The 23,064-nt window shown below is 33.5% G+C and overlaps 2 protein-coding genes and 1 pseudogene across 2 annotated transcripts; 1 reads left to right on the top strand and 2 right to left on the bottom strand.

Moving 5' to 3' along the window:
* The first annotated feature begins 900 nt into the window (after positions 1-900).
* Positions 901-7,808, top strand: LOC111808418 (fimbrin-2-like). The gene is made up of 14 exons (XM_023694368.2): positions 901-1,207; positions 1,381-1,551; positions 1,738-1,979; positions 2,068-2,239; positions 2,534-2,572; positions 2,770-2,838; positions 2,954-3,070; positions 3,474-3,685; positions 4,242-4,397; positions 4,616-4,815; positions 4,949-5,106; positions 5,766-5,862; positions 6,184-6,275; positions 7,341-7,808. Exons 1-14 carry the CDS (start codon positions 1,121-1,123, stop codon positions 7,524-7,526), a joined length of 1,998 nt encoding a protein of 665 aa, XP_023550136.2. The 5' UTR covers positions 901-1,120; the 3' UTR covers positions 7,527-7,808.
* Positions 7,809-10,392: 2,584 nt separating this feature from the next.
* On the bottom strand, positions 10,393-11,655 carry LOC111808424 (uncharacterized protein At5g01610). Its single transcript, XM_023694378.2, has 2 exons — positions 11,018-11,655; positions 10,393-10,886 (listed from the first exon to the last, which is right to left on the bottom strand). The coding sequence occupies exons 1-2, from the start codon at positions 11,459-11,461 to the stop codon at positions 10,827-10,829; spliced, it is 504 nt and encodes a 167-aa protein (XP_023550146.1). The 5' UTR covers positions 11,462-11,655; the 3' UTR covers positions 10,393-10,826.
* A 3,615-nt stretch (positions 11,656-15,270) lies between these two features.
* On the bottom strand, positions 15,271-15,839 carry LOC147787672 (putative lipid-transfer protein DIR1 pseudogene; annotated as a pseudogene).
* Between the last annotated feature and the right edge of the window lie 7,225 nt (positions 15,840-23,064).

Here is a 23,064-nt window from a genome sequence, read left to right as displayed (position 1 = left end):
CAATAATAATTCTTCTGATAGAGATAATTAATAATGTTGATAATATTTTTGAATTATTTCCCACAATAATTTGTCAAAATAGGATTTTTTTAAATAAATAAATTTTATATTTTCTTTTATTTAATTGGGATAAAAGGATGATTATTTGTATTTGATTATGCATTGATAATGGTACTAGTTATGTGTATTATATGTTGCTTCCATATATTTTCGGGATTAACTATTTACTTACCATTCAACTTAAGTCAAAATTAGATACAACTGACCTATTCGACTATAAAAATTGGGTTAAAGACGTTTTTTCTCACAATAGCTCGAAGTCTCGGACGGAAGCCGCCATCTCATTTCAGCTGCAAATCATCTTCTTAACGAAACACGGTAGTTCACAGTTGTTGTTTCTTGTAGATTCATAATTAATGTACATAACTTGAAATGAGAGTGTAGTGCGGGTATGGTCCAAGGAGGCTGCTAAAGTCAACCTTGTTACTCTCATCGGACGAGTTCGGGCTAGCACACGACATTCTATGTAAGTAAAAAACGACAAAATTCAAGAGGACGGGTGACCTATAATATTTGAAATTTGTGATATATATATATATATATATATATATATATATATATATATCAAAACGTAAGGCTAAATAAAGGCATGGTATTTGAAAATTTTGAATAACGAATAAAAACAAATAAGACGTCAAAATTGGAGGGTTTATTTAGCCGTTTGGAAGGGTCTTTTAGTCACAATAAATAACAGCAGGAAAATAATAATAATAATAATAATAATAATAATAATAATAATTTAAACGACAACAGTGGCCCAGAGTTGAGTACAACGCTCACTTCTTTGTTGCTTCTTTCTTTTTTATTTATTTATTTTAATATATAGAGAGAGAAAGTGAAATGAGGACAGTGAAGTCATTATTTGAATTCTTTCTTTCTCCTCCCCTAACAAACTTTGAAATTCTGACAGCTTCCAAGCTTTGGCCTACCATCGCCATTCGCCATTCTTCTTCTTCTTCTTCTTCTTCTTCTTCTTCTTCTTCTTCTTCTTCTTCCATTCTCTGATTTCTGAGGAAGAAGCAGGAGAATTGTTATCAGTATCATCACTGAAACCGGAGCCATGTCGGGCTACGTTGGCGTTCTCGTCTCAGATCCATGGCTCCAGAATCAGTTCACTCAAGTCGAGCTCCGGAGCCTCAAGTCTCATGTATGTTACTTCTCTCCTTCTTTTGTTTTCATTCTTCTTGTGTGTGAGTTCTGGTGCCTTTTGTTTTGTGCTCTCTGGCATTCTGGATTCGTTTTTGGTGTATGTTTTGGCTGTTTTAGTGTTGAGATGATTGGTTCTTAGTGTTGTGGTTTGGATCTGATTCGACTTTGCAGTATATGAGTATGAAGAGAGAGAACGGGAGGCTTACGCTTGGAGACTTGGCTTCCAAGATGTCGAGGCTTAAAGTTGTCGGGGAGAATCTTACGGAGAAAGAGAGAGCTTCCTTTATTCAAGATTTGTATCAGAATCAGGATGATGAAGTCGATTACGAATTCTTCCTTAAAGTATGCTGTATTAACCTTGTTTTACACGCTCTTCTGCTTTTCTTTGTTTGGTTTTGAGAGATAGAGCGGGACTGTGAGATGATGTTCATGTCCAATATATCTAAAAAAAATTCCGACGAAAATGATGAAAAGAAAGAAACGAAAATTCGGATGTATCACTTGATGATTGTTTTATAAACATGGCAGGTTTATCTGAAATTGCAAGCTCATGCAAGTGCTAGAACTGGAAGTGGTGCGAAAAATTCATCGGCGTTTCTCAAGGCCGCCACCACTACTTTGCTTCATACAATTAGCGAATCGGAGAAGGCATCTTATGTCGCACATATCAACAATTACCTTTCACAAGATAAATTTCTTAAGAGATACCTCCCCATAGACCCTTCCACGAACAATCTATTCGAGATTGCGAAGGACGGAGTTCTTCTCTGGTAAGTTCTCTTTCTCTTTTCAGGTACCTTTATTCTTAACTTGATTGGATTCGATTACAATGACAAATTCTGTTATTGGTGAATACAGTAAACTCATCAATGTGGCAGTTCCTGGAACTATTGATGATCGTGCAATCAATACCAAGGCTGTGCTTAATCCTTGGGAAAGAAATGAAAATCATACACTTTGCCTCAACTCTGCCAAGGCCATTGGATGTACCGTAGTAAATATTGGAACACAGGATTTTATTGAAGGAAGGGTATGCATATTTCCCTTTGCTACCATAATAAACACAGTCAAGAAATTATTTCTACTACATTTTCCATACCATTCAACTTCGAATATTTAGCAAGAAATTATTGGTTAATGGGATGAATTAACGAAATAGTACCATTTTAAGATGATTAATCCGTATGTTGGAAGCTATACAGATTAATGATCGGTATGAGTTCTAAATTATCAAAAAAAATCGTTACTTTGGAATGGTCTTCTGAGTAACTTTTACAACTTTACTGATCGGTATGAGTTCTAAATTATCCGTTTTCATTTGCAGCGGCATCTTGTACTTGGACTTATATCTCAGATTATTAAGGTAAAATGCTGCGACGAGCCTTTAACATTATGTTTTTTTTTTAAAAATTAATAATAATTTATATGTATAGAAACTTCTAACATTATATTGTTTACACTGGTGTTTACCATAGATTGATTATCATTACTTTTCTGTGTTAAACACTTGCAAGTTTAATGTTTAGATTAATTCACTTGTCCTAATGGTTATCGTACCAGATACAATTATTGGCAGACCTCAACCTGAAAAAGACCCCTCAGTTGGTGGAGTTGGTTGGTGATAGTAAGGTAATGATGATGGCCTTTGAATTATATAGTATGCTCTGTTACAGAAAGTTTTACTTCTACAAATCTTTTAGCAGCAGATTATTTGGAAGACATTATTGAATTCTCTAACTGCCAGGACGTGGAAGAGTTGATGAGCCTACCTCCAGAAAAGATATTATTGAGGTGGATGAATTTTCAACTTAAGAAAGGAGGATACAAAAAGACAGTTACAAACTTCTCTTCTGACATAAAGGTAGAAATGATGCTAAGCATCTTTATTTAAAAATAATTCTTATTTTAAGACTTGTTCAATATTTTCTCTGTACTATAATACTGATCTAACTTGGTTACTTGATCTACGCTTGCAAATTTAAGAGTTGACATTACTGTTAATTTATAGCTCTTATGCATAACTCGTACAGTTATCTTTCCAATCTCAATTGGAAGCTGTTGGTATCAACCTGTAGGGCATTTGAAAGCAGTATTTCTGTTTGATTACTAGTACATTATGCTGCTAAAGAAGTTCGCATTTAATATTTTCTAGTAGGATATTCAAAGATCCATACCAGAGCATGAAATATAAATAGTGTATATTTTTATTTTCCCTCTATAGTTTGCTTTTTATTTCTTGAACATGTGAGATATCTGTCCTGCAGGATGCCGAAGCATATGCTTACCTTTTAAAAGTTCTTGCACCTGAGAACAGTAATCCATCAATATTGACAGTGAAAGATCCTTTAGAACGAGCAAAGTTGGTCCTTGAACATGCAGATAAGATGGGTTGCAAAAGATATCTCACAGCTAGAGATATTGTGGAAGGTTCACCAAATTTGAACCTCGCTTTCGTTGCTCACATCTTTCAGCATAGGTGAGAAAGAATCTAATCCTTAAGCAGAGCTGCATATGGTTCTTATTTGTACAATCCAGTTCTATGCATTATTTTCTCTGGTGAAAGTTCATTCTAGAGCTATGCGAGACCGTGCTAGTTTATTTTGTGCTTTTCTGCTAAATAGACATATAAACATGACATGAATGCAAAATTAAGTTCTGACATGCATGCTATACGTGCGTATATACCAACAAAAGGCACATGTCATGTAACTATTTATCTGTGGATATGCTACTAAATGCACACATGTAACTATTTATCTGTGGATATGCTACTAAATGCACACATACTTTGTTGGTATATTAAAGATTGTGGATTGAAAAGGCTTTTGAGACAAGTGGAGGATGAATAACCAAATTCTATTTAAAATAACCTGTAATTTGGACTTCAGTATGTCTTTTTATTTTTTTGGTTCCATTAACTTCCTCTTAACTAGACTTCAATTTTTTATTTGTTGTCGCATGCTCACTTTATACCTTCTTGTTTCCTTTCTAGTATCGTTAAAATTGTTGATGCTATTTACCATATTTTGTAGGAATGGGCTATCTACGCAGACAAAGCAGATATCTTTCCTAGAGACAATGCCAGATGACTCTCAAATTTCCAGAGAAGAGGGAGCATTCCGTTTATGGATAAATAGCATGGGGCATTCAAGTTATATCAATAATGTCTTTGAGGATCTTAGAAATGGGTAAATTTTATTTTTATCACTACCTACATCATTTTATCTTGACCTAAAATAGGATAAAATATTATTTACTTGATTGTTCTTTCGAGTTAGTGTACCATATCAGAGTAAATCTCGGAATCCTTGATTTTTCAACACCGAAGAAATTTCGTTTTCGAAAATATTGCCAACAAATAATAATATTAACTGTGAAAGAAATATTTTTTCCCTTTACTTTTCAGGTGGATTCTTCTTGAGACGCTAGACAAGGTGTCCCCAGGAATTGTTAATTGGAAGATTGCAAATAAGCCTCCAATTAAAATGCCATTTAGAAAAGTAGAAAACTGCAACCAAGTTGTCAAAATAGGGAAGCAATTGAAGTTCTCTTTGGTTAATATCGCTGGAAATGATATCGTGCAAGGGAATAAAAAATTGATATTGGGTAAGCCAGTCAATTTTGTCATCTGTTACACAGACATAATTACCACAGATGATTTTTCAACATAGTTTGACATATATTCAAGAATTTTTGGCTTAACATACTCTTAGATAAAGATTTTTGGCTTTCTTTTCAGCTTACTTGTGGCAATTGATGAGATACAACATCCTTCAACTTCTAAAAAACTTAAGATTCCACTCCTTTGGAAAGGAAATCACTGATGCTGATATTTTGCAATGGGCAAATAACAAAGTCAGAAGTTCTGGAAGCCAGTGTCGCATGGATAGTTTTAAGGTACTGTTTCTCTATACATGGTTCTTTTTGAAAGACCTTAGATTCCAATATTTCAATTATCTCAGATAGTCAGATTAGTGCTGATTAGAGCTTTTGGATGCAAAGTTATGATTATTTCTTTAGAAGTGCACATGATTATTAAGTTTTAAATGATGAAGTTTGATTATTTCTTCTTTTTTATTTATCCAAAGTTTAATTATTTGTTTACTTGTTCTATTTTGTTCTCGGGGTGTTTTTTTACTATATTTTAATCCATAAACTTTCAACATATTCTATTAGTTTTGGAACATTACACAAAAAAAAAGAACAATTTCGTGGCTAGCAAGTTAGCATTAACAAATTTTTTATTCAGATTTTTAATGAATGTATACCCAGACAAATGTTTATAGTACATTAGGTTAAGTGTTAGGTTCTAAAACAATTTTGATTTTGAACAATTAATGAAATTTACCACCTTAGATAGCATTTAAAAATTGAGGGGCTAATAAATATATAGTATGGAAGTACAAATACTAAACTACGATTGAAACATTAATTGTTTTCAATGAACAAACCTCTGATCCTTGAAAATAAAAAAGAGTTCAAAGATATTTTGATTTAATGCCGTTATTGATGATACTCAATCACTTATTGTTATATTCATAATATGCAATCTACAGGACAAAAGTTTGTCGAATGGAACATTTTTCCTGGAGCTTCTTAGTTCGGTGCAACCAAGAGTTGTCAATTGGAGTCTTGTTACCACAGGAATCACCGGTATGCTATTGCTTTTATGATGCATTATGTTACATAGTAAATAAAAATGAATCTTTTGAAACTTTTTGCTATCTAAAATACGACAAAGATTTTATGTTTTACAAATGAATTTGTTTTTTAAAGTTAGATCAAACATGAACTTCTCTATCAACACTAAGGTTTGATTTATACAGCTGTTCAAATTCATGACAGAAAACATAAAGATTTTGTAGATATCTTTTAAATTCGCAACGTTGTTTGATATATTAAGGAAAAGACATCCCCACGTGTCCACCAATTTTCTAATATTTTGCTCTTTTCCTTTAATCATCACGACCATAGACGAGGAGAAAAAGATGAACGCAACTTACATCATTAGCATTGCGAGGAAGCTTGGATGTTCCATATTTTTGCTTCCTGAAGACATCACTGAGGTACTCAACTGAACTTTTTCTTTTAACTCAGTTTTTTTTTCTTTTTTCTTTTTCTATCTATTGAGAAAAAATGAAAATGAATGGATTAGGAATCATGGCTTTGCTTTCGGCTTCCCCAAAAGACCATACCAATGGAGATGTATTCTTTACTTATAAACCCACGATCATTCCTTAAATTAACCAACGTGGGACTCACTCCCACTCCTAACAATCCTCAACAATCCTCCCCTCGAACAAAGTACACTATAAGCCTCCCCCGAACAAAATACACCCTTTGTTCGACACTTAAGTCACTTTGTGAGTACACCTTCGAGGCTCACAATTTTTGTTCGATATTTGAGGATTCTATTGTCATGGCTAAGTTTAGGACATGGCTGTGATACCATGTTAGGAATCATGACTCTCCACAATGGTATGATATTGTCCACTTTGAGCATAAGCTCTCATGACTATGCTTTGGGCTTCCCCAAAAAGTCTCGTACCAATGGAAATATAATTATTTACTTATAAACCCACGATCATTCCTAAATTAATCAACTTGGGACTCACTCCCAACAATCCTCGTACCAATGGAAATATAATTCTTTACTTATAAACCCACGATCATTCCTAAATTAATCAACTTGGGACTCACTCCCAACAATCCTCATCATAATGAACAAACTATTGGAGAAGTAATAATCACATCAAAATCTCGAAGTTTGTTGAACCAAAAAAAGAAAAAGAAAAAAAGAGAGGTGGAACCCAATATAATAAGAATATATTTTTGTTATAATATTATATTGCCTAGGTCCCAACAATTTAATGCTTTTCGTAAAAACATAAAATGTTATTAACATTAGGCTATTAACCTTAACTAACTGTTAAAAGAATGAAGTGATAGAGGAAGCTCAACTACAGCATTAATTTCCTACTATTTAATATTTTAGATAAATATGGTTTAAATAATTTTCTTTGTAGGATTTATAAGTTGTTGGGTTAAATCTCCCACCATTTCTCTAAAATTACCGGATGTTAATATAGAATTAGTATTGAATTTTTTGTTTGTGTACTAATTATTATTAGGTGAATCAAAAGATGATCCTCACCTTAACTGCAAGTATCATGTATTGGTTCTTGAAACAACGGGGCGATGATAAAGCATCGGTGTGTTCAGACAGCGAAAACAGCATCCAATCAGAGGTCATTTCCACTTCCACAACAGATGACTCAGCCTCCGAGTCATCAGCAGATGAAAATGGTAATATCTAAACAAAAAAAAAAAAAAAAAAGAAAAAAAAAAGAAAAAAAAAAGAAGGTAGATCGAATTCCAATGATGATTACATTTTTTTAGTTGTTTAATTTTCAATTGGAATTTGTGATTGCAAAGGAATATGTGTAGTGGCAAATGGGTAATTATAGGAAGAAAACCAAAGTGTTTTTTGAAAGAAATTTTTTCTGCTTGCTGCAGAAGCTGTGATCTGTGAATAGTTTTTTAGTTCTCTCCCCCAACGGTTATTTTTTCAACAAATCTTTGCATTTTGAATGCTTCTTTTTTGTTTGGGTTCTTCAGCCATATTGTATCTCTATTATTATTGCATTTTGTACGATCTCTACTCTTTTTACTCTTTTTTTTTTTTTTATATTATATTGCAATGAGGTGACTCCCAAAGTGTCAAATTAGCTTGTGTTATAGATTTTGACGCACGAGTAAATGAAGGGTACACGAATTTTGTGTTATAGAATGTGACGCTTGAGCAAATGAAGGGTACATAAATTTTGTGTTATAGCTTGTAACGCTGAGTAAATGAAGGGTGCATGAATTTTATGTGTTATAGAATGTGACGCTTGAGTAAATGAAGAGTACATAAATTTTGTGTTATAGCTTGTGACGCTGAGTAAATGAAGGGTGCATGAATTTTATGTGTTATAGATTGTGACACTCGAATAAATGAAGAGTACATGAATTTCATATTTTATAGATTGTGACGCCTGAGTAAATGAAGGGTACATGGATAACTAAAATCATACTCGAAGGAGATTGATTCTAATAATATAAAATTATGTTTAGAAAAGCTATAATATAATTGATAGTTGCTACATGTACTACTCAGATGCATTAACTCTTTCGATGGCATCATAGAAATTTCAAAACTAATGTTCTTGGTTTAGAACAATCTTATATTGGGTGTCTCCTGAAAATTTATTTAGAAAGTACGTGAGTAGGATGAAACATGCTAAAAAGACCCGTGTTGGTCTTTGAGAATAGTCTATTCAAGATGAAACATGCTAAAAAGACCCGTGTTGATCCTTGAGAATAGTCTATTCACAAAATAATGTTTAAATCACAAGAAACAAGTACAAGGGATGATTCTCGATTTCAAATTTTAGTTCCAATCTTGGATATGATATATTTAACCCCTTTTAAATAAAAATTTCAAAGTATTAAAATTAAAACCACATATATAATATTTTATTGATATTTTTGTTACATTCACCGATCTTTTTATAATCTAATGGAAATATCAACCAACTTTAATCCAATCCAACCAAACGTAACCAGAAATTGCAATATTATTATTTGTACGACTATGACAGCAAACTTCCAAAATGAAAATTAATTTGTAAGCCCTCCATAGAAAATAAGAAAGAGCCTTTGGTTGTTGGCATCATACAGTCCCTGGACATATTCATATTTATACATCCAACCCAACTTAAGCATTATGTGCATCAAACACCATGATTTTGTCTAAAATTTGTCTCATCCATAAAACACATTACTGTTGAATTAATGCCCAACATGTTTAACAAAATTACAACAATAACATCATGACACATAAGAGGAGAAAATGAGAGAGAGAGAGAGAGAGAGAGAGAGAGATTTCATCACTTCATGTTTGGTGGAGTTGTTGAGCAGTCAAGCCTTTTAGCCATATAGAGATGAACACCACACAAGTCTTGATATAGACTTCACAGTCAAATAAAGAAGCAAAAAATTAACACTTCCATGCTTTTTGGGCATGAATTCATTACTTTTTTAACCTCTAATCCTTTACAAGAGCTTCTATTTACGCTACGTGTCAGGTTTTCTATTGGTCGAGAATTTCAAACTTTCATCTATCTTATTTGTCGATCACTATACTTTAAAAAGATTTCAATAAAGTTTTCGAATAGGTCAGAAATTAACTCAATATGTAATCATTGAATAATACAATCGAAGTATCTATATCCTAAGATATAAACACAACTTTAAGTCACAAACTGATTCAAATGAATCTACCATCAAAGTTCAACAGTAAGCACGTTTAAAAGAAGCACTAATTTAGTTCTTATCACTAAAAACACCTTCTTTTGGAGGTGTTTATGAATGGGGAAGGCTATAAAGAAATTAATTTACTAAACCCATCTCCACTTCGATGAACGAAGTGCTGCAATTTGCTAGCCTAAACTCAAGAAATCGTTCAAGGATGTTAGTATGGTATAACTAGCGGTTTTATAACATTGGAGGTAGAAGAGAGAAACTAAAACATAGTGGTTTAGAGGGGAACGAGGGCCAATGAGGACACCAGACCCGGAAGTAGATGGATTGTGAGATCCTACATCGGTTGAAAAGGGGAACAAAGCATCTTTTATAGGAGTGTGAAACCTCTCCCTAACAGACGCATTTTAAAAATCTTGAAGAGAAGCTCGAAAGGGAAAGCCCAAGTATGATAATATCTACTAACGGTGGATTTGGGCGGTTACACAACACCTCTAATTGATCTAGTCCTCTACCTGGGTAGGTCTATCACCAAAGAAAGAGGCTCAACAGCATTCAAACACTACGGTAAAATACCATTTTCATAGCCAAGCAAGCCATTGAGTATCACTAAGTTACCCATTTTCATAGTCAAACAAGCGATGAGTATCACTTTGTTACCCATTTTCATAGTCAAGCAAGCCATTGAGTATCACTTTGCATGCAAACAAACAAACAAACAAAGGAAGTAAAATCTAGAAAATGAGCACAAAAACTACTGCTTATATCAAGTTTCAGACATCTATCACAGAAAATGTTTTACTAATGCTGACAAGAATGACAATTCCCATTGCAACACTGATATGAGATTATAGAACTCATTGGCAAACAAGAAATCGGTTTAAAACCAAGAAAACACTCTATTCTTGACATGTTTATTGCAGAGAATTTGCATTCCAGACAAAAAAAGAAACAAAATCATTACAGCCACTGTAATAATAACAATAATGATAATGATAATGATAATATTCACAACAATACACCAAAATTTCTGAAGATTATTGAATAGAAATGTGTAGATTTTTCACCTGAACTCCACCTACCTTGCTGCAATCTCCCCCCAAACAAAAATTTCTACGAACCAAATGTGCTTCTTCTTCCCCTTCTTCCTTCCTTTCCAATTCCTCACACAAACCAGAAATTCTCAGACTCTGACTCTGCTCTGAATGATATGTGTAAAGAACCATAATATATATGCTTTGATGACATATACAATGCATAGCAGGATTCCTCCCTCATTTGAGCCTTTTTTTCCTTTTGTTTCAATGGCAATTTCAAGCCACTTTCACTGAACCTGACTCAACAAATTGGTTCCCAATTTTCCTGTGTTGATTCTGCATATGAATCAAATTGAATCAAATTCCAAAGCTCTAACAAATTGAATCAAATTGAAACCAAACAACCATACAATATATGATACAGTAATGAAAGAGAGAATGGAGAAAATGAAGAACTAGATCAAGACCTTGGAAGCCGAAACGCATTCGGGAGGGGTTTCGAAGAGGGACTGAGAGAATTGCTTGAAAACAACACCAACGTCAAAATAAATAACACCAGAGCTCGGAATGTCGACGCGAATGCCCTTAACAGGAAACCACAAGAAGAGATCCTGAGCCGAAATCCCCGACAAGGCACCGATCTGACCATAACTCAAAGTGCCCGTAACATTGGTCTCGTAATGCAGCTGATTCTCGAACATCGCATTACACTCCCGATCCAAGAACACCACGAACCGCCCACTCTCCTCATGGAATTCGTAATCCCTAATACCTTTGGGAAGTAGACCCTTGGGGAGGCCGTGAGCTGAAAGAACATCGTAAATGGACTTCGAATCAGAGGTGATGACCACACGAGGCTCCGCCGCCATTGAAGGAGTGCAGTAGAGGAAAAAGAACAAGAGGAAGAGCATGGCGATGCAGGAAAAAGAGAAATCTAAGATGCGTAGTGGAGAAATTCAGAGAAAGCTGCAGTAGATTAACAATGGAGATTGAAAGTGCGAGCAGAGGAAGAACAGGAGGAAGAAGAAGAAGAATGGTGGATTTCAATTATTGGCGAAGAGTGAGAGAGAAGGGTGGGGTCGTCATTACAACAATTCTTCAATTATGAATATATATATACATATATATATATACATATACATATATATATATATCTGTTCACTATAACTCCAAATTCTACGCCATATTTTTTGTGTTCTAACTAACATGATATGTCGAGCTTTAATAATATTTATATAATTTGTTTTTGAATTATTAAAATTTTAAATTTAAATTTAAAAAAATTAAAATATTTTTTTATGTGTTAAAAAAATTGTTCTTGCATTTTTTAGAAAAATACTTTTAATAAAAATATTATTATATATATATTTTTTTAATTTTATAAGTACTTAAATAATAAAATTGTTTGGTTGCACTATAATCAAAATTGATTTTTTTTATTTAAAAATAAGACAATTTTTTAATGAAACTTAAAATGTTATGAATCGGGCTCGGGATTCATACTAAAATTTGGGATCCCGTTTGATACTTAATGACCCTAACAGCGTCCCTTCTTTTTTATTTAAAAAAAATATTTATTTTATCAAAATTAAATAATAAAAATTATAAACAATTTGCGTTTATTTTTATTCAATTGGAAAATAAAATTTTACCTATTGGCTTATATTTTATTAAAAAAATAAATGCAAAATTCATTTTTATACCCCAAAAAAGTTAATAATTATTAATTGAAGACGCAATATATTGCTTGCAAAAATCATATTGCTTTCCTTTTACACTTCCATGTGTGTGTGTTTTTTTTTTTTTTTTTTTTTTTATATATATTTGAATAATACGGAATGAATATTAAAATAAATATTAATCTTAAAATATGAATGTGTTAAAAATAAATTATTTATTTTATTTTTCAATAAGAAGTATATAAAAACAAATGAATGAATGAATCTAATGGTTTTTTTAAATATTAATGATATATTTTAAAATTTTAAAAATAAAAAATAAAAATTAAAAATTAAAAATTAATTGTTACTTTTTATTTAAATATTAATTATATAATATACATTTAAAAAAAATAAAAATTTGAAAAGAGGCAAAATTAAAATTAAAGTTTAAAATTATAAAAAATTGTAAAAAAATTATTTATTAATTTAAATGTTTTATGTGTATAATTAATTTTCATAAATAAAATTAATGGATAATTTTATCACATTTCATTAATATTTTTATAAAACATTTTTATTTTAAAAAATGAATTAAAATTGAAAAATAAGAATTTAAGAGGAGGGAGATGACGAGTGGCGCGTGGAAGACGGATTAGAGTGTTATTAGCTGGACTCCACCTAGGATGCCAACTGGCACTCGTCTGGAAAATTGACAAATATTAACATGACGCGCGACATGTCAGCGCGTGGAAAATGTGATCCAAATGCCAGATAAGCATCGTTGAAAAAGCTTTGTGGCCCTTATCGCCATGCTTATCCTATTAGGATGATCATAAGGAACCAAACAAACAAATTAACATCACAATTATTATTTTTCCTTTTTTTCTTTCTATTTAAGTTCATTTTTAGCCATTCGATATTTTTAACGATTTAACTGATGACGTGTATCACGAATTATTTTTAAGCTAATTTTCAAAAAATATTCACAGCTATCATAGACTAGATGATCATAGACTAGACGATCGGTATTTTGATTCCTAGTCACCAGTTGAATGATTACTGTTTCATACCCAATTATGGTCACATTCTCGGCTGTGTCATGTAGTCTATGTCTTTTCAGTCGGATGTGGTCTGTAGGTCATCCATGTGAGATCCCACATCGTTTGGAGAAGAAAACGAAACATTTTTTATAAGGGTTTTAGGGTTTTAAAACTATGAGGCTGACGACGGTACGTAATGGGCTAAAACGGACAATATCTACTAGCGGTGGGCTTGGTCGTTACTGTTCGTTTATAATCGTTTATAATCATAGCATGCAATTAATTACTCAAATCCAAAACAAATCTGAAGAGATAAAGGGAAATAGACAAGAAAGGTGGCAAAAGGATTGAAGTTTGGAGGCTTTTAATTATTTGTCATCAATAATTAATATAGTTTTGTCTTATCATATAATAATAATAATTGTAGGGGTAGTACAAATAATTAATAATAATAATAATGATGATATTTAACCCTAAAAGAAATAAATAATAATAATTTATTTTAACTATTACGAGTTTATTTATTTTGAAAATATAATTTTTTTTAATGAAATTTTTAAAACATATTTTATTTCCATAATAATTTGTGTTCTAATTATATTGTTCTTAATCCATAATTTAAGATTAGGGCTTCAATAATAAGTTTTATTTATACCTCTAATATTTAATTATCATTTTTATTCAATATTTTATAGAATTATTAAAGTTACTTTATTTCTAATTTGATTTCTAAAATTTACCAAATTTATTTTAGTTTTCAAATATTAATAAAGAAAATTATTTTATTTTTTAAATATAATTTATTCAAAGGAGGTTCAAATTCCTTTACTTTCATATCGAATTTACCTAAAAAAAATATATTATAAAATTTCGAGCATAATTTAATCAACCCTTTATCCAGTTATACATAATAAATAAATAAATAATCGAAATATTTGAAGAGTTGTTTAAAATATATTTCCAACAAAACAAACGGGATCATTAGACAACTTTAAGTAAAACACAAACCACTTAAAAATCTAATAAAAGTTACATTATCCTCGAGCTTTAGTAAGTTAATTACCATTTTTTACTTTTTAATCCAATTTTATTGAATTTTAATTATGAACTTTCAAATCATTTGGTTTGGAACTCTTTTGATAAAAGAAAAAGAAAAACCAATGAATCATTTGGTCTGGTTGGATTGGTCGAGCTGGATCGAGACATTTTTTTAGACTCAATTCAATTTTCAAGTTTTTTCAACCCAAATAGCTCGTATTAATGAATAAACGCAACCCATCTCCTATTTCAATCTACGTCTCTCGTTTGGACGTGGTCTTAGTTCATTTATATACTCTTATTTTACTCATATGTTACATTAGAATTACTTACACGTATTCAGTCTGTTAGTGAGTTATTAACAGGAAATACTACTCGATATGAAACTTTATTAACTTTACTGAAGAACGAATCCAAAGTTAAAAATAAAAAATAATAATAAAAAAAAAAACTATTTCTAGTTGAAGGGAAGATATCTCGTTCTTAAACATGCTTACGTGGACCTGTCTTTTGCCAGCACGATGCTTGCTTCTCTCTCAACTTTGAAAGTTAATAACTATATATGGGCTTTCAACTTTTACTTTTTTGGGCCTTTCTCTTTTGGGCCTTTATCGACTGGGCCTATCTTTTGGGCCTTATCTACTGGGCCTCCATTTGGGCCTTTGTTTATTGGGCCGCACTTGGGGCTTTCTCTTTTGGGCCTCCTTTTTGGACCTTTATTTATTGTGCCCCATTTGGGCCTTTCTCGTTTGGGCCTCCGGTCTGGGCCTTTATTTATTGAGCCCCATTTGGGCACTTTTTGGGCCTCCAGTTTGGGCTTTTATATATTGGGCCCCATTTGGAACTTTCTCTTTTGGGCCTCCATGTTGGGCCTTTATTTATTGGGCCTACATTTGGGCCTTTCTCTTTTGGCCCGCTCTTTTGGGCTTATCCAATATATACTTTAAAAAATTATACTAAATTATATTTCACAAATATCAATTAACGAGATAAAATACGCATTGCCTTAGATAAGATACGATGCATCCTAATAATTATTGAACTAAAAAAACAAAATACTTCGATAAAATACATAAAAACACAATTTTTTAAGATAAGTGAGACCCAATATCATAAGCCCTTTAGCAAGAGGGGCTGTTGGGGAGGCTGCACTTGGCTGGCAAGGCAAGGGCAAGATCGGGGTCAATGCCGAGCGAGGGCAGCACGAGCGAGTGCTTATAGTTGCAAAAGCAACCGAAGTCAGCCTTGGAGAGCCCATCACAACAAGCAGCCGGTGGCAGCTCGGTAGGGCACGGCTTCGTCACCCACGGCTTGCACGCCGTGAGACCGTCCTGGCTCACACCGCACACGTCCATTTCCGCCAATGCTCCTGATAAACTCACTAGTATCGTCATCGTCATCGTCATCGCCATCGCCATCGCCATCGCCATCACCATCGCCGTGGTTTGAGCCATCTCTTTTGTGTTGTGTAGAGCAAATTTTGAGTGTGTTTGTGTATGAGCGTTAAGGAATTGAGTTGTTTATATATATGAGTTAAAGGAAGTGGAGGAGAAGGAAGAGCCACAAGTTAAGTTCCCGTGAATGTTTATTGGTACAATATGGCAATTGGGGTGTATATATATATATATTTATTTATTTATATATTAAAAATAAAAATTTGAATATATAACTGATATTTTTTTTTACTTATATTCAATCCAATTGATATTTATTTTTTACTTATCAATCCAAGGGTTGGGCTGTTCGCCCATTAAAGCGGTATGTGAGCTGGGTTCAGAACATCGTGAGACAGTTCGGTCCATATCCAGTGTGGGCGTTAGAGCATTGAAATGACCTTTCCTTAGTACGAGAGGATCGGGAAGGACGCATATCCGGTGTACTAGTTATCGTGCCCACGGTAAACATTGGGTAGCCAAGTGCGGAGCGGATAATGCTGAAAGCATCTAAGTAGTAATCCCACCCCAAGATGAGTGCTCTCCTATTCCGACTTCCCCAGAGCCTCCGGTAGCACAACAGAGACAGCGATGGGTTCTCTGCCTCTCCGGGGATGGAGCAACAGAAGTTTTGAGAATTCAAGAGAAGGTCACGGTGAGATGAGCCGTTTATCATCATGATAGGTGTGAAGTGGAAGTGCAGCGATGTATGCAGCTGAGGCATCCTAACAGACCGGTAGACTTGAACCTTGTTCCTACATGACCCGATCAATTCGATTAGGCACTCGCCATCTATTTTCATTGTTCAACTCTCTTGCCAACACGAAAAAAACCATTGTTCAACTGTTTGATAACATGAAAAATCCAAAAAAAAGCTCTGCCCTCCCTCTCTATCTATTAAGGGATGGAAGGGCAGAAGCCTTTGGTGTCCCCTCGAGCCAAGAATTGGGGCGAACTAACCCAATTCAAAAAATTAGGTTAAGGTTGGTTTCATTATTTAATAAGAGTTATTTTTGTTAAAAAAAATTTACAACTCGAACAGTTGAGTTAAATCTAAACAAATGTCTCAACTCGACCTGATCCTACTCACAGGCAGTTCTAGATTGATTTAAAATAATTATAATTTATGATTTATTAGTAATGATTTAAGTAATAAAATTTAATTGAAATTAAGTAAAATATATATATTTATGGTTAAAAAGTCAAAATTTGAAATGGGTGAGGTAACCAAAGGCCCGTGAAGAGGAATTTGGCTGGGCATGGGTTCACGAGAGTAACAAACAAAATAAAACCCTTTTGTTTTTATTCTATTCCCAAATTTTATTATTATTATTATTATTATTATCGAAGAAATGGGCGATGATCCACTACAATGGGTCACACCCTTTGAACATGGGCTCGTTGACCTAATTTTGACTATCCAAACAACGAGTGTTGCAGGATCGTTGATCATCGATTGGAAAATTGCATATTTATTCTCAAAGTCGGTTCCCGGTCTCTACATTTATTTTCTTAAAACTACGTACTTAACAATACCTTCGAAATCGAACCAGTTGAAGTGGTTGAACCAAACGAGTCTAACTAAACCAGACTATGGACAAACCACCTTGCGTTGAACAACCCTGAAGTGACGATATCTTATTCTTCTTCACACGATCTGCAGCTTCAGGAGTTTACTGAACTTACAATTTCCGAGTACTGATCTTGTGGATCCAAGATCAAAGATGTAGAAACAATTTTCTACTGTTATCGCGCTCGTTGAGTTAACGTTGTGAGAGGGGGAGATAACATCATTGTTGCTCGATCTATTTACGTGGAGAGATACATAAAAAATTAGACTAAACAAGAAGGAAAATCCATAATGATAGCTTTGAATGATCCATAAGCCGTTGTTATTTCTCTCTTGCTTGCTTATATAACGTCTCTTTCAAAAATCTCTCTCTGCCCTCATTTTCTAAAAGCGAGGCCAGAGGCTCGAGCATACGTCGCTTGGCCGTAGGCGCGCAAGAACGAATTGGCTTAACTCACTTGTCGTTGGAAAATGAGTGCCGCACAATCGCAAGTCCGCTGCTATTAAAAGTGCGATTGTGACAAGTGGTATCACGGAGGGTTGTGACATGACCCGAGTCACTTTTTTATTTTAATTTTAATTTAATGTTACAATATCACAAAAATTTAAAGGGTGGGTGGTAAGTATATATGTATAATTAAAATTATAAACAAATTTAAATATTTTTGTATTTAACTTTTAATATATATATATATATATATTTATTTATTTATTGATGGGACAAAAACGTCTTTGAATAGACAATATCATAACTAAATAGCACATCACCAAAAAGTCTTCGTTTTTCGAAATATTATCATAAAATAAAAAATAAAAGTTTAAAATTTATTATTTTAATTTATTTTCCATTTTATTTTTAATATTCTTCAACTCATAATTCCCAATCTCAATAAAGTAATTTTTTTATTTTTAAAATTTTTTAAAAACAAAAGCTTCCATAAAACCTCATAGTTAGCCTTTGCTGAAAACAAATGATAGCCCAATGTGACATATGGCTAATGAACCCTAGCAACCATGTTTTTAATGGCCTTGGAACAGTTTTTTATTATAACGACGGGAGACCGTTCCTTTTGTTTAGTAAGAGAAAACGAGCATTACGGGGAGATCTTGTTAAAAATGAGATAGAAAATATAATTGGGAAGGTGTATATTATCATTGATATTGATATCATTTAAATAAGATACAAAAAATACAAATGAGGAAAATATAAAATAATTAAATACTGATAATAAAATATGGAACAAGTGAATATCCTCCCTGATCACTTCTTGGTCCATGCATAAATGCTTTAGTGGATAATAACACCAAGATCGGTGCTTTGGATCACTTGAGAGACTGTTATGTCACCTTTGAGTTTGGTGAGAAATTTGAAGATGCTTATAACGTATTCTTGATATTGGATGATTGACGACGGTAAAGGCTTCACTGATTGGTTAGGGTTTGGCTTTAGGTTTAATACTTCCCTTGGACTCTGAGTCCAAGGGGTATTAGGAATACCACGATCGGTGCTCTGATATTAGGAATATCAAGATCGGTGCTCTGATACCATGTTAAGAATAAGATAGAAAATATAATTGGGAAGGTGTGTATTATCATTGATATTGATATCCTTTAAATAGGATACAAAAAGTACAAATGAGGAAAATATAAAATAATTAAATACTGACTCTAAATCAAATCATAAATGGAAGAATATTAAGGTATAATCTCTAAGATATATTCCATAAATAATATATCTCAACAGATCTTTAACAAGAATGTGAATGTGAATCTAACTCTTTTCAACTTAAGTCGAGCAAAGCGGGTTCTTGGAGCTGGAAAAGAGAGTAGCCATAGCTCTGACCGCCCTAGCCAACTTCTATAACCGTCTGGTTGTTGCTCAAGAGACAAAAGGTCCTGGCCTGTGTAATGCAGAATTTCTAGTGTTGATGCAATATTGTTGCAAAAATACACTCGATGTCAAAAAGACCGGAAGGATTATTAAAGTAGATGGGTTAATTTGAAAAAATAATAAAAATGAACGGACTTAATTTGTAATAGTCTAAGCCCATCATATCAGATATTGTCTATTTTGCCCATTACATATGGCCTTCAGCTTCACTGTTTTAAAACTCATGAGACGTTTCCACACTCTCTCCAACCAACGTGGGATCTCACAATTCATCTCCATTGGGGGCCAGCATACTTGCCGGTACACCACATAATGTCTGGCTCTAATATCATTCGTAACAGATATTGTTCACTTTGACTCGTTACGTATCGTTGTTAGCCTCACGGTTTTAAAAGGCGTCTACTAGGGAGAGATTTTCACACCCTTATAAGGAATTCTTCGTTTCTCTCTCCAACCAACGTGGGATCTCACAATCCACCTCCATTGGGGGCCAGTGTCCTTACTAGTACACCACCTGATGTCTAGCTTTGATACCATTTGTAACAGATATTGTTCACTTTGACTCGTTACGTATCGTTATTAGCTTCACGGTTTTAAAACACGTCTACCAGGGAGAGGTTTTCACACCCTTATAAAGAATTCTTTGTTTCTCTCTCCGACTAATGTGAGATCTCACATTCTACCCCCCTTTGATGGAACAGTGCTCTCGCTGACACATCGCCCAGTGTCTAACTCTGATACCATTTATAATAATCAAAACCCACCGCTAACAAATATCATCCATTTTTACCCATAACATATCGTCATCAGCTTCACGATTCTAAAATGCGTCTACCAGGGAGAAGTTTCCATACCCTGATAAGAAATGTTTCGTTTCTCTCTCCAACTAACATATGATCTCATATAATTTAAACGGTTTAAATCAATAAAATAAGGTGTGAAAAGAAGAAGAACACGTTGATTGAATCTTCCAAAAATGAAAATACTAAACAAATGGAACAAGGACAAAAGTAAGAACAAAGGCAAGGTTTGGAGAACCGGCCCTAGAAGAAAAGGACAGCCACACGATTTTAGGGCACATAAGAACAGGAGAGTAATAGTAGTAGTGAAGTGAATGCATGCTTAATAAGCTTTTAAAGGGTGGGGAAGTTGGTTGATGCAGCCTTTGAATTTCCCCAAGTGTCCTAAGTGTTGACCTGTGGAAGGAGCAAAAGAGAGGGATGTCAGAGGAGAGAAGGGCACTAAATTAAATTTAGTTCACACTTAGGGGATACCCTCCCCTACAAAAATTACAAACAGCACGAAACACCAGGGTTCTTTAGGGCACCCATGTGGTGTTCTTTTCAAAAAACTGCCATAAAAAACACAGCTTTTGTTTGAGAATGGTAGGGAAGCTAAGTACCAAACTTTATGGGTCTTATTCTTATATAATACTCCTTCACATCTACATTTCCTTACCTTACGCTACTCTATGTAACTCTACCGACTCATGAATTGTCGTTAATGGCACCTGAGCGGTACTTCACCACGTAGAAATTGGTGGGCATGTGTGAGATCCCACATCGGTTTGAGAGACGAACGAAACATTTTTTTTATAAATGTGGAAACTTCTTCCTAGTAGATACGTTTTAAAACTTTGAGGGGAAGACCGAAAGGAAGACTCAAAAAGGACAATATCTATTAGACCCCTTAATCGAGGCTTTCGAGGAGGCTTGACTCCTTTCTCTTTTGGAGTCCTTTATTCGACATTTGAGGATTTACCCATCTATTGGCACGACTAAGTTTAGGGCATGGCTTTGATACCATGTTAGACGAACATGACTCTCCAGAATGGTATGATATTGTCTACTTTGAGCATAAGCTCTCATGACTTTGCTCCGGGCTTCCCCAAAAGGCCTCATATCAATGAAGAGAGTATTCTTTGTTTATAAACCCAGGAACATTTCCTAAATTAGCGGATGTGGGACTTTCATCATCCAACAAGTTCGAGCATGGAAAGGCCCCAAAAAAGACAATATTTGCTAGCTGTGAGCTTGAGCTGTTACAGCATATGACATAAAAGAAGTGAGACTATGTCAGAATTATTAGAGTAATTGTAACAGCCCAAGCCCACCGCTACCAAATATTGTCAACTTTAGCTCGTTACATACCATCGTCAGCCACACAGTATCAAAACGCGTCTACTAGGACGAGGTTTCCACATCCTTATAAGTAATGCTTCGTTCTCCTTTCCAATCAACGTGGGATCTCACGATCCACCTCCTTTAAGGGGCAGCGTCCTCGCACCTTCCTATAATTAAAAATTATTATCGGTCGCTGAATCATAATAGTAATTGAGAGTAATTCGGAGGATAGGTCGCTGAATTTCGAGTTTTTTTTTTTTTTTTTTTTTTTTTTTTTAAATCTCTATTTAATTATTTTATTCTAAAAAAAAATGCTTGAATAATAATTTCTTATTGTTTTTGTAGTAGTAGTATTATTATTAAAGCTAAAACACTAATTACATCTATTATTAGATGATTACCCACCAAATATTATTAGCTTATACAAGTGAATATAATTATACTTCTTCCTTCTATACTCTTCTTTTTTATATCATAACTTATGATTAAAAAATCAAATATAATTCATGTTATCATCCATTTAGATCTCTACTCTTGATGTTCAATCATTTCATCCATTTTTAATCATTTTATCAACCTTATCAAACAAACTTCACATTTTTCTAACATTAAAATTATTATTTATTGACGAATTCAGTTATATATACGAAGAGACTATACAGAGAAGGAAGAAAGTCCTTTTCGTAAGCACTGCATAATGCTGTATATACATCTTCATTCACGGGTCACAATTTATATAAATTAAATAAACTGTTGGAATTCCCAACGTGATAGATTCTTGAAGAGCCCGATATTCTTCTTGTTGATCAACGATTATTACAATATCGGATAATCCAGCCCAGATATGTTTGTAAGTGAGATAATTGTCTCTTCAACATAGTAGCATCCCTTTTCGGAAGACGGTTGAGTCCTCCTGTCTTTTGTTCCATTCTCAAGTCTATGAACTTATGAAGTCTCGTTTCGGTAGTAGACTAATTTGTTAACATCCCCCGAGCCATTTTTTCTTAACATAATGACACCGAGCCCTTGTACCAACAAATTAAGAATTGTTTGCCCCTACTTACTGCATCAAAAACTAAATCACAATTTATTAAATGTACCTTTCTTTAACATATTATATATAATTTACCAAATATATCTCTATCAAATATTTACCATATTTGAACTCTGGACGTCTGTAGTTCATTATTATTTTGTGGATTTTAAAATTTAAATCAAAATTTGAAAAATAAAAAATTTAAATGAAGAAAATAAATAAAGTTTTTGAAATGATTATAAAAAAAAAAATTTTAAAAAATGATTTTGAAGCAAAATATTAGGTTTGGAAAGTGGATTGGAGTTGAATGTTAGGAGGAGGAAGATGAAAGAGTAAAAATCTGCACACAAAAAAAATGGTTCAGAACTGAGGCCTCTGAAGAAGGCTTAGAGGGGGAGGAGGGTATGGGTTATGACCTGCCACACTTTTGTCAGAACCTCCCCCTCATTCTTTTTTTTTTTTTTACTTTTTACTTTTTACTTTTTAACTTTTTACTTCCTTTCACTTGCCGTAGCATACAAATTTACCTACCTCTACACTAAATATGCCACCTACCATCTACTTGGTTTGGAAACAAATTTATTACCCTTTCATTCGCTTCTAAGAGTGAAAATTATTCACACAGAACAATACGTGTCTTTTTAATATGTTTTGTAGGATCCACGTTAGTTATAGAGGGGAACAAAATATTTTTTTATAAAGGTGTAGAAACCTCTCCCTAA

Source organism: Cucurbita pepo, chromosome 17, assembly GCF_057944985.1.
Source record: "Cucurbita pepo subsp. pepo isolate OVF chromosome 17, ASM5794498v1, whole genome shotgun sequence".
Classification (NCBI taxonomy): domain Eukaryota; kingdom Viridiplantae; phylum Streptophyta; class Magnoliopsida; order Cucurbitales; family Cucurbitaceae; genus Cucurbita; species Cucurbita pepo.
Note: the sequence above shows the minus strand (reverse complement) of the source record. Positions and strands in the feature narration are given on the sequence as shown.